Source organism: Pteronotus mesoamericanus, unplaced genomic scaffold, assembly GCF_021234165.1.
Source record: "Pteronotus mesoamericanus isolate MK-2021 breed Mesoamerican mustached bat unplaced genomic scaffold, CSHL_Meso_final contig_101, whole genome shotgun sequence".
In the NCBI taxonomy this organism is placed as follows: Eukaryota; Metazoa; Chordata; class Mammalia; order Chiroptera; family Mormoopidae; genus Pteronotus; species Pteronotus mesoamericanus.
This window is the reverse complement of record NW_026555001.1, coordinates 8,171,704-8,184,192: the sequence shown is the minus strand read 5'-3', so window position 1 is coordinate 8,184,192 and position 12,489 is coordinate 8,171,704. Positions and strand designations below refer to the sequence as shown.

General features: G+C 36.1%; 1 protein-coding gene across 1 annotated transcript in view; it reads right to left on the bottom strand.

The window, feature by feature from the left end:
• Positions 1–12,489, bottom strand: part of PRKD3 (protein kinase D3) — a 65,511-nt gene that overhangs the window by 33,391 nt on the left and 19,631 nt on the right. The window contains exons 3-6 of the mRNA XM_054567723.1: positions 10,242–10,380; positions 8,561–8,692; positions 7,121–7,278; positions 3,092–3,284 (exon numbers count right to left, since the gene is read on the bottom strand). Of these exons, the coding sequence (XP_054423698.1) occupies positions 3,092–3,284; positions 7,121–7,278; positions 8,561–8,692; positions 10,242–10,380 (622 nt within the window). The remainder of the gene's footprint in view (positions 1–3,091; positions 3,285–7,120; positions 7,279–8,560; positions 8,693–10,241; positions 10,381–12,489) is intronic.

The window sequence follows — 12,489 nt, the reverse complement described above, 5'->3', positions numbered from 1 at the left end:
CCAGGTCCTTAGTTGGGGGTGTGCGAGAGGGAACCAACTGATGTTATCTCTCGCAAACATCAATGTTTCTCTCCTTCTCTTTCTCCACCCACCCGCCCAAAAAAGTTTTTGAAATACTTTGAGTGTTTTGGGTTAGTATCTAAATATGGGTGATGCCTATTGTAAGTGGCTTCTACCTATTTCAGGAATGACAGTTTTTGTATAGCTCTCCTAGCTACATAATTAAAAAAAAAATAACAAAACTCTTGTAATGTGTGTGTATGTGTGAATATTTAATGGAAAAGAGAAAACATTATTTTATATCTTAGGTAGTATCTGTCTTTGGAATAAGAGACCTCATTAAGCTCAAGTATCAGTTTACCTGCTTACTAACTGTTCTGTATTAGCAAGTATTAAGCAACCATACCTCAGAGATCCAAATTCTAGTTTTCCTATTTATATTCTAATTTTTCTTTAGCATAGTTCCTGGTACATAGCACATGTTGCAAACAATAGTAGTTGTTAATGTTTCTGTCTGTGGGTTTCTTTTTAAGTTATCAACTACAATACTAATTTCTTAATGCTTCTAAATATAAATACTGGGTTGGCCAAAAATTCAGTATGGTTTTTTCCACAAAATAAAAGACACGTTTTTCATTTTCACCAATAACTTTATTGATTTAGATAGTTGGAGTATGTCAGCTATCTTCCGTGTGGTATAACGTTGATTATTCTCAGTTAACGTCTTGATTTGATCACCATCAACTCCAACCGGAATACTCGACCATGGAGCACTGTCCAGTGAGAATCTGCAGCACAAAACTTTGCAAACCACCTTTGACAGGTTCAATCAGTCACAGCACCTTCTCCATACACCGGACAAATCTCTTTTTGCATTTCAGTCTTTCTTGCATTTTTGCCTTTCTTGAAATAATAAAGCATAATATGCTGAAAATGTTGGTTATTTTCTTCCATCTTCAATATTAAAATGGCTAAACAAATGTTCACCAATTCTGGTAATTTTATTTTTTTAAAGTGTATTTCATTATGTTATTACAGTTGTCCCATTTTCCCCCCCATTTATCCCCCTCCACCCTGCAACCCCCCACCCTCCAGCATTCTTCCCCTTAGTTCACGTCCATGGGTCAGACACATAAATTCTTTGGCTTCTCCTTTTCTCATTCTATTCTTAACTTCCCCCTATTTTGTACCTACCAATTATGCTTCTTATTCTATATACATTTTTCCTCTCTCTCCCTTCCCTCCCCACTTATAACACTCCAGATGATCACGTGATCTCTATTTCTGTGATTCTGTTCCTGTTCTAGTTGTTTGCTTAGTTTGTTTTTGTTTTTGGTATTTTTTAGGTTCAGTTGTTGATAGTTGTGAGTTTGTCATCATCTTACTGTTCATAGTTTTTCACCTTCTTCTTTTTCTTAGATAAGTCACTTTAACATTTCATATAATAAGGGCTTGGTGATGATGAACTCTTTTAACTTGACCTTACCTGGGAAGCACTTTATCTGCCCTTCCATTCTAAGTGATAGCTTTGCTGGATAGAGTAATCTTAGATGCAGGTACTTGCCTTTCAGGGTTTTGAATACTTCCCCTCTTGCCTGTTAAGGTTTCTTTTGAGAAATCAGCTGATAGTCTTATAGGCACTCCTCTGTAGGTAACTCTCTCCTTTCAAGATTCTCTCCTTATCTTTAATCTAGGGTAACTTAATTATGATGTGTCTTAGTGTGTTTCTTCTTGGATCCAACTTCTTTGGGACTCTGAGCATCCTGAGTTCCTTCATCTAGTTCCTTCATCAGACTCGGGAAGTGTTCCTTCGTTATTAGTTCAAATAACTTTTCAATTTTTTGTTCATCTTCTCCTTCTGGCACCCCCATGATTCAGAGGTTGGAACATTTCAAGTTGTCCCAGAGGTTCCCCAGCCTCTCCTCATTTTTTTGGAATTCTTTTTTCTTCATTCTGTTCTGGTTGGATGTTTATTTCTTCCTTCTGTTCCAAATTGTTGATTTGAGCCCCAGTTTCCTTCCCTTCACTGTTGGTTCCCTGCGTATTTTCCTTTATTTCACTATGCATAGCCTTCATTTTGAGCCCTGAAATCAATCATTTCTCTGAGCATCGTTACCAGTGTTTTAAACTCTGCACCTGATAGGTTGTCTATCTCCTCGTCACTTAGTTCTTCTTCTGGAATTTTGATCTGTTCTTTCATTTGGGCCATATTTCTTTGTCTCCGCGTACCTGTTTTTGTAAGGGGCAGAACCTTAGGTGTTAGTCAGGGTGGGGCAACCCACTTCACTGTATGTAGGGGAGGTGTCAGAGAGGGAACAATGCCACTTGCTCGACTCTCACCCCACTTTCCCTCGCTTCCCACAAGTGGATTGTACCCTTTCAGGTGCTGATTCCCAGGTGGGTGGGTTTGTTTACGTTCTAGGATCCTGTCGGCCTCTCCAATGGACTCTCTTGTGAATCTGGGAGTCTCTCTTGCCTCCACCGCAACCCCCACAGATTTTTACAGCCAGATGTTTTGAGGCTTCATTTCCCTGCACTGAAACCCTACGTTGTGTAGTTTGTCTCACTCCCCAGTTCTTCCTACCGGTTTATCTGCTTGCAAATGTGGTAAGTCCTGTCCACCAGCTGCCACTGTGTGTACCTGGTCTGCTGCTCTGCTACGTATCCTCTCTGCCCCAGCTTCCTCTCTCTGCCCCTCCTACCAGTCTAGATGAATGTTTCTTCTTTAACTGCCTTGGTGTTAGACTTCCATGCAGTTTGATTTTCTGGCAGTTCTGGATGTTTTTTGTTTTTAAATTGATTGTTATCCTTCTTTTGGTTGTGCAAGGAAGTGAAGGGTTTCTACCTATGTCTCCATCTTGGCTGGAATGTCCTTGATAAGTTGCTCTTGTTTTTTTTAACGCACACTAATATGACAGCTGTCACAATACAATCCAAAAAAATTGTTTCAAATGAAGTTAAAGACAACTAAGCACAACTGGAGCCATCTTACGGAAAAAAACCAAATTTTTTGGCCAACTCAATATTTGAAACGCACATTTGCTAACAAAAATAGATATAAATTTTACTTAAGAAAAACATCCAATCCTACCTTTACACTGCATTCCTTGGCGAAAGAGGCCTTTCAATAACCGCTTGCAGTACTGACATATTGTGGGACGGGTATAAGAGTGAACAGCAAATGTGTGCGGAACTTTTACTCTGCACATTACCATCTTTTCCATCCAGATCGGGCGACCACTCCAAGAAGGAATTCTTTTACTTGGTTCTTGGTGAACATGTGACTAAAACATACATAATTTCCATAAGTATAAGTCAATATTAAAAACAAAATACTAAAAGCAGGACTTGACCACAAATGTAATTTTTTTCAAACACTACAGCCAAAAATCTAAAAATGTGGATCTCAGCAGTTTCCTTTGGAAGCTTAACTTAACCAACCTTTGAACGAGAAAAGTGCAAACTTTTTTTTTGCTATTTATGATTTTTAAAAAAGGGTATTTTCATCCTCACATACATATATTCACTGGTTAGCTATTATTTGCCTTGCACATATGGCATTTTTCAAATTAAAAAAAAAAGGCCTTAAAATCAATTTATAACAGATGTTCAAATTCCTCCAAAAACCTTACCAGGAATTAATCACAGAAAAGGTAAATAAATTAAGAAAATGTTATTGCTGTTCATGTTACATTACTGAGCACAATGTCTGAAAATATTTCATAACAAGTTAGTTTTTCAAATTTATTTTTAAAAAGACCAAAATATGTATGTAAAAATTTAAGTCTAATGATGATGATACATATAATGGCAGATTCAAAACTAACTAAAGCAACTTTATCTCCAGTAATTATGCTTTAAAAAGTTCCTTAATGTTTTAGATGTTTTCCAGTTATTCAGACTTTTCCTTTTTTTGAGCAAGAAAGAAAATTAAAGAAGGCACTGATTGTTAATTTTTGTGTAACCTGAGGAATAAGTGTAGTTTTGCAACTATGAGTTTTTCTATATATACAAAAGAAATAATCATATTAAATTATATGTGGGTTGAATGTGGTTCATCCCATTCATTCCATGTTCATTGATTACTATAGGCCAGGCCTAATACTATGTATGGGGATACAAAAATATAGTCCCTGTTTTCAAACACAAAATCCAAATACCTATCTAGCTATATTATAGATTTTGTTGTAGCTGCTTGCATCTTCACTGCTAGAACTGAGATCCTGAGATTTTTCTTTTTTTTTAATACTTGGCCAAGGATACATTTATGAATTTTAGAGAGAGAAGAAAGGAAGAGAAAGACATTGATGTGAGAGAGATACATCAATCAGCTGCCTCCCATACACACCCCATCTGATTGACTGCTTGCCTCCTACACACACCTCATCCCAGGAACTGAACCCACAATCTAGGTGTGTGCCCTGAACAGGAATCAAACCTGCAACCTTTTGGTGCACAAGATGATGCTGTATCCAACTGAGACACATGGGCCAGGTCTAGGTCCTGACATCTTTCATATGCTTTCTGTAACTAGTAATGTCTGTACTCTCATAAAAGTTGAGCCATTTTACATTGATATGTCAACCAACAGAAGGAAAAGAAGCCAGAAGAACTAATAGAGAAATGAAAGGAGAAGAGGGGAAAAAAAGATTTTTTGAAGAAAGTAGGAAGAAGGAAAAGAAGAAAAAAGAAAAGGACAGATGAATGGAGGAAAGCACTATAAAAAGAATACAAATATAACCTCTGATGGATAGTTTATCACTAACGTGTAGCGAGAAATTTTCTAAAATAAATTATTAAGTAGTTAAGAAAAGTACAAAAAGAATGTTAAACCCAAACCAAACTTGTATGCTTTATGTGTCTAAGGTGTCGTGCTCTAATGTGGCACACCCTTGATCATGGTCTCTCCCCTCCCAGGTAAGAATCTAATGTGGCACACCTTTTATCCATGTTGCTATGTATGGGGCATCTTTAGCAAAAGAAACACCACAGTGACTCTGCAAAGCCAATGAAGAAGCTAGCGGGAACTAGAACAATGTTTTAGGCCTTTGTTCATTCCTGGCTCCCTATTTTAGAGGTGACTAAATACTGTGTCTCTTGCTCCTGCTTCTACCACTTTCAGTGTGTTTCAAGTTTAAAACATACAAGATGGAATAAGACTAATATAGCTAGTCATCATCAAATACATACAACATCCCTATAAGAACATTCCTAACAGATCTCTTGATATACCAATGACCAGCTATTGATTGCCTCTTGTCAGGTCCTGCTGGGATTGGGGTATTTGGGATATGGTACAGAACATGTGTGCAAGACCTGTGTCACAGCATGAAGTCTGGCGCATGAGAACTTAGGAGGCGCTTACTGTGCAGCCACTTGGAAACTAGTTCCTCTTTATGTTTGGTCCAGATCTGAGGTCATTCCCCTCTCCTCACTGCCGTCTCCTCCGTTTCTCTAGACTGTCCTCTTTTCCCACTCTTCCTTTCCTGATTTTCCTCCCTGAGCTCTCCTCTTACTGCACCTCCTTCCTTTTTGAGAGTGCATGCATGCACTGACATTCTGCTCTACAATTTCTACTTGTTCTATGATACTCTGCACAATCTAACCAATCCAAACATGTCACTCTACTTATACTTCCCTATGGAATTTTCATCTTCAGGATAAAATATAAACTAATGAATTAAAACAATTTCTTAATATGCTGTGTCCCTTTATTAATCTAGTAATACCCAACTAAGGGTAGCTGGCATACCAAAATCACCATAGGGCTTCTTAAAGAACATATCTCTATCCTACAGTCCACATTCCCAGCTAAGTTTCCTGTGCAGTTCACGTATAAAATGTGCTAACTTCGCCACTGGCAATCTTTTCCCAAGATCTTGCATAAGTTTATAACTCACTGTTCTCAGTTCTTTATGTGACAGGAGTCGTCTTCTACTTTAGGGCTAAGCAATTTGGAGACAGGGGATTTTTGTAGAAGAATTTCAGAAGCCTTTCAGAAGCCTTTATTCTGCTGCCTCTGTTTACAAAATCTTGTGATTAAGGTATCAAGAAAACAGCCCAAAGGCTTGATTTAACCATTAATTTATAGCAGACCAAAGGTTTTATAGAAACAATTAGATGGAGTCTATGAATGGAAACCACTTTAAGTACTATCAAATGAACAAGACAGTTATTTCTTTCTTCCCTGATCTACTACCTTTACACTTGAGGGGTAAAATATAAAAGACTAAGCCATTCATTTAAAAATAATCAGTTCTGGGTTAAATTCTATATCACTCATTTGCTCTATGACTTCAGTGAAGTCACTTGACCATTCTGAGTTTCAACTGTCTCATGGTAAACAGATGTACTGATTGATACATCTCACTAGATCTCACTGAACATCAGTGGGGTCATTCTCTCATCCGTTCATTCATCACTGAGCATACTACTGAGTACCAGGTATTGTGCTGGGCGCATGGTGGGGCACCCAAAGATGGGAGCATTACTTTCTTTAAATAGATCATAAACTTCTTGAGGACAATCTAGTATACAAACACTATATACACCATTAGGAGGTTTCAAAAGTACTATTTTCTTAATAAAATAACTAGTACTTTTATTAGTATTTACTAGTATTTTATTAAGAAAATAAAATAACTTCTAGGTAAGAGGAAAATCAGGTAAGGTAGCTATTGAGCTAGGTCTGGAAAAAACATGTATGGTAAAGAACAGCAAAAGTAGGAGGAGCAAGATGTGTTCAGGGAATGTTAATAGTATAGATGTCAATAACACAGAATGTGCAGAGGTTTTCTGGTAGGAAGTTGTGTATTATGTAGTGTAATAAGAAGATCCAGCTGTAATATGTGTCACTAAGTAAAGTATGGAGACAAGAATTTGGGATACTGGTTAAGAGGCTAATGCAGTGAGGTCCAAGTGATAATGTGATCCCAAAGTACACAAAATACAGTTCATTACTATTGGTAAGCCCTTTCTCCAGAACACATTTTAAGCTTCTTAATTATAGGAATCTTACTATTCTTCAGTATAAAACTTACATTCTCAAATGATGTCATATATATTGTACAACATAAGGAATAACTAGTACAGTGCTATTCTATTACCCTAGAATACGTACCTCTTCAGTGGGAGGAGCTACATACTCAGTTTGTAGGGGTCTTGGGACTGAGAGGCCAGGTCCTGGCAGAGACACATTTGACAGACGCCTCTTTCTTACTCCACTGCAGTTATTTGGAATCTTGAAGGCACATCGTTTATGATAATTTAATCCACAGCCTAAATGTATTTTTAAAAATTTACGAAAGAAGTAGATTTAAAAAAATTTACTTACATGTTCCATTAAAAAACAGATGCTTCTTTTATTTATTTTCTCTGGCAGCAATAGTTACCCTAATTAAGAACCCAGATGACAGACTCAATGAAAGCTAACAAATTCAAGAACAAGAAATATATAAGGTTTATTTAGAAAGGTTAAGTTATAATGGTAGTTCTTGAACTGTGGTCCCCAAGTGTGGCATCACCTGAAAATTTGTTAGACATGTAAATTAGTTGGCTCTATCCTAGACCTACTAAATCAGGAACTCTAGGGACAGGGTCTAGCAAAGTATGTTTTAACAAGTCAGGGTAATTTTGATGCACAGTAGTTTGACAACTACCAGCTTAAAGCACTTCAACAAACTATGGTCTGTGTACCAAATCCTTCCTATGACATGTGTAAATTGTATGAAATTCAAATTTCAGTGTTCATAAAGAATTTTATTAGAACACAGCATGCTCATCTTCTGCCACACTAAAACAGCAGAGTTAAGTAGTTTTGACAGAGACCATATATGGCCAGCAAAACTTAAAATATTTACTCTGGTCCTCCACACACACACAAAAAAATTTCTCACCCCTTCACCTTTGAGTCTATTTTTTTTCTTTTAAATATTCACTCAAGGATATACTTACTGATTTGAGAGAGAGAAAGAAACATCAACGTGAGAGAGAAATATTTATCAACTACCTCTCTTATGTGCCCCAATCGGCATCAAACTCTCAACCTATGTATATGCCCTGACCAGGGATTGAACCCTCAACCTTTTTGGGGTACAAGACGATACTCCAACCAAATGAGCTACCTGGCCAGGGCACCTTAACATTTTGTAACAGAAATCTGCACCTCATCCTACTCCTTAGCAATTCTAATTTAGAACAACTTTGTTGTTGCATGTAAAAGACTACTGTTTTAAGAAAAAGAAAACCAGTATTTACTGAGCCATACTGCTTAGCAACAAGTACTTTATCCATATTACCTCATTTAACCACTAACTCTTCATTACACCAGTGGAGTAGAGTATATTTTACAGACAGAGAAATGATCCTCATAGAGGTTTATAGTAAGTTGCCCAAGAATATGACCCAGTATGCAACAGAGGAAGGACCAGAGACTAGATCTTTTCAATTCTAAACCTGGCTTACTACCTAGTCAGCAATTAATGATCTTACTCTTTCATTGGTGTAAGAGTATGCAAACGTGAAATCCCATTTCAAATGATACAAAATTTAGAACACATACCTTCACATTTCAGTCCCTGACGTACCAGTCCCCAGAGCATCTCACCACAGTAATCACAGAAAGTGGGAGCTTTGTAAGAATGTACATAGAGAGTGTGCGGACGAATCTGGAAGTCTTCTACTGTGGCCAAAGCTTTTTAAAAAGAAAAATATTAAAATAAGCTTTTTTATTTTATTTGTACTTGCTATGAGCTTAAGAACGTTGATCATGATCCTTTTTCTCTGAAAATTTCATCTGACCATAAAAATAAAATTATTTTTGGCATTTAACATTGTGGTTTTAAAACTATTTTAGCAAGTTTATTAGCTTCAATTAATTCCAGCTCCAAAAGCAAGGCTGTAGGTAGATATTTTGACCTCCAAAAGCATTTTTTCATAGTGACAAGAGTGGACTGCAAATAGTTGTTAGGTCTACTTTAGCCAATTAGAAACAATTTAACTTATAATACACTAAGAAATAGAATGCTAAAGTAAGTATATAAATGAATAAATAGAATTGTGGAACCTGACCTCAATTTATAGCAGTATTCCTATGAGAAAGGTACTCAGTTCTAACTTAAGCTCTCAGGATACACTCTCTGTCTGTTCTTCATAATCCTAGTGGTTAGGAAAGAGTCTCCTCTCCCCTCTGTAAACAACTGAATGGTAGACATATCTACCAGTAGACATCATCTCATCTATACCTACAAGTCATTGGTATCCACAGTGGCCTGATGAAGGGTCTATAACACAGAAGGAATGGACGTGAGCATGACCCCCAGGGAGGAAGAGAGTGAAGGCCCTCCAAAGTGAAGAGGAAGTACAAGGACTGAGAAGTACATAGATGTTTGGAGTTGTGGTATAGCAGATGTATGATCGATGTAGGTGCTAGATCAGTGGGAAGGATCGGGGGCTCATAAGGAAAAGTGTTGATCAGAGAGGATCTCAAGGACAGACTGCAAAAATGAGTTTGAAAAGAGGTAAAACTGGTGACAGGACCCTGACTCTTGGCTGGCTTTCCTTTCCTTCCTTCCCTTATTTCTCCTCCATCTCTTCTTTCCCTCCCTTCCTCTCACTCTTTTACTTTCTCCCTAAGTCCCTGACAAACAAGGAGTTTTGCATGCCTACTATATGCATTTTTTGTTCCTTTACAATCCTAACAATCCTGTCCACCTATTATTGGGTGCGATCTGAAATATCAGGAGCTAAGGAACAATGAATGGCAAGAATGGTGAGAGAGGGAAAGGAGAGAGATAAGAAAATGTCCACTGAGAACAACAAGAAGCATGACTTAAGTCATGGAAACAACCAGCACTATAGTGGCTTCTTCCACATCTTCATTACTTCCCTTTTTTTCTGATTTTCTTTTCTGAACCCCAATTCTCTTCTTTTTATATTCTTTATAAAAATGGAGAAAGAACAGGAATTTAGTGTAATTATTTTATTTCTTTGACTCAGTTTCTCTTCTAGTTCAATTGATAATCCCCTTAGCTTAGTAACACTCCAATAATTCAGGGTTTATTTTCCTACATTTACATATGTGATATAATCTTTCTGAAAGTAAAAATCGTATGATAGCCATTATTACAGACGAGAGAAGTAAGCAACTATAGTATAAAGTATAACTGAACATACCACTTATTACAAAAATTAAGGTTTGTTGAAAAAAAAAAGCTACAAAATAAAAGAAGCTATTTACTTACCTGAAAGAACAACTTCTACTAAGTCTCCTTCGTGTATTTCATCTGCTGAGGTAATCAGCTGCAAAATATTTTCTGAGTTCATGTCATGGCGAAAGAGAAGAATTTTGTCATACATGCCAAAGAATCCACACTCTGGAAACTGCAGGAAAACAGTCTTTTATCAGTATAACTATAGCTTTCTACTTTTATAAATAAATGTCTCAATCTTATGAAAGAATCTGAAATGTAGTTTTTAGCTTAACATTATTTGCTAACAATTTCACTAATATCTAAAAGATCGATCATGTACTCTATTCAAGCATCCTGGTTAATTTTCAAGTCCAAAATAGAGAAGCAAACTTAAATATAACCACTGATTATCTTAGAACACATGTCTCTTAGAAACAGAGGATTTCTTTATTCAGTTAAGATGGAGACTATAAGTTTGAACTTATTGCTACTCTATCTGACAAAGCCTCAAAGAAAGGCAGTTTTTTTCCCCTGTCCTCTAGAACTGAATTCCTACATGGTTAGCTAAAAGCCACATGTAGTTACTTAAATTTAAGTCAATTAAAATTACATAGGATTAGAACCTGGGTTCCTCAGTCAGGCTCACCACATTACATGTGCTCAAAAGCCACCTTGGCTACTGGTTACCATTTTGAATAGTGCAGATACAGAACGCTTCTGTCATCATAGTAAAATGAATAGTGACTATGTAAACCATAGTCACAAGAGTTCCAAAAATCCATTATTTTTGCCAAATGCATCGATAGCCTCCAGCATTTAACTATTATTTTCTGTAATCTAGTCACTATAATTACAAATACATGATTCAATATGGTACCTTAATAAAAAACAACAACAACAACAACAACAACCTTTGGCCAGAGCAGATGTGTAGACTTGCAGATCTGTTTACATTTACCCTAAGTATATTAATTCAGTGCATCTATATTTTGTGACTACAGTGCTGAGACACTTTGGGGTAAACATAAATAATTATGTTTAAAATCTAAATTAATTTTTAAAAGAGATCATCTGCCTTCGGAAATGCTGCTCTAGATATTTCAAATTTATTTAATCTTAGAATTGTATACTCTCGTTTCGGCTCCTCATAGAATATCCTTTAGTAAGTTATACAGTGTGTCACAGGCCTGAACTGAATGGCCTGATATGGAGTGCTCACACTAAACTGCATTGACTGCAGGAGTGTTGCTGAGGATATGGTTCAACTATTTGATATGATAGTCCTTCTTTGTGAGGACCCATATAAGAAATTTCTCTGGATGGTTTTATAATATGAACAATTTGATCAGGTAACTAATCATGTTTTCTTGTTTATTTTGCCTGCAGCAAAATCAGAGCCAAATTTGCGGCTTACTTCTAGCATCAGGCTAGGCAGGAGCTCATGGCATGTGTTACAGGTACAGATACCAACCTAGCTTTGTTTTAGTTTCTGACCTTAATTTTCCCATTAAAAATTTTTGTATATGTCTCCAAAAAGGTGTCAATTTTTTGAATAAGTTAAATTTTAAAAACTGACAATGACTTAATTAGAAACTAAAGAGTTCATTTGTATTTTTTTAAAACCTGGGTAAACAATGGAAAATACAGAAATATTTAGAATTTTTAGAGTACTAATTATTCTTTTAATTATTTACCATTAATATTTATAAAATTTCATAATATGCTTTAAATATATATCTAACACTGTGACAATTTTCAATGGAAAAAATAAGAGGGAAAATAGAATCTAAAATTTTATTAAATTTTTTATTATTAAATTCTGTAATATCCAATGGGGTATAAAGCATCGCTGTAACTTGGTTGTAACAACTGTTAAGGATTATTAAGAAAAGATTCCACATTCCATCCATATAAAAATAAAATCTCTAAAAATATTTGTATGAATAAAACTCATTTTAAAAATTTTCATTTTTCACATGTCTGCTAAATGCAAGGCACTGGCCCTGTGATTTGTAAAGACAACAATCCTTGTCTTCCAGGAACGTACAATGTAATAGGAAAATGGAAATAAACACAAATATTATACAACATGATAAGGGAATTGCCAAAAAAGAAAAGATAAAGTTCTAGAAGAAAGAATAAAAAAATAACTGGGAAGATGGAATATTGCTTTAACAGTGATACTTGACTAGAATTATTTAAAAAAAAAAAGAGAGAACCAGGGTTTCCATGGACAGAAAGTGAAAGTGAAAGTGTATAAAGGTCATGTTTGAGCAAGTCCAAGGTAACTGGGAGAATT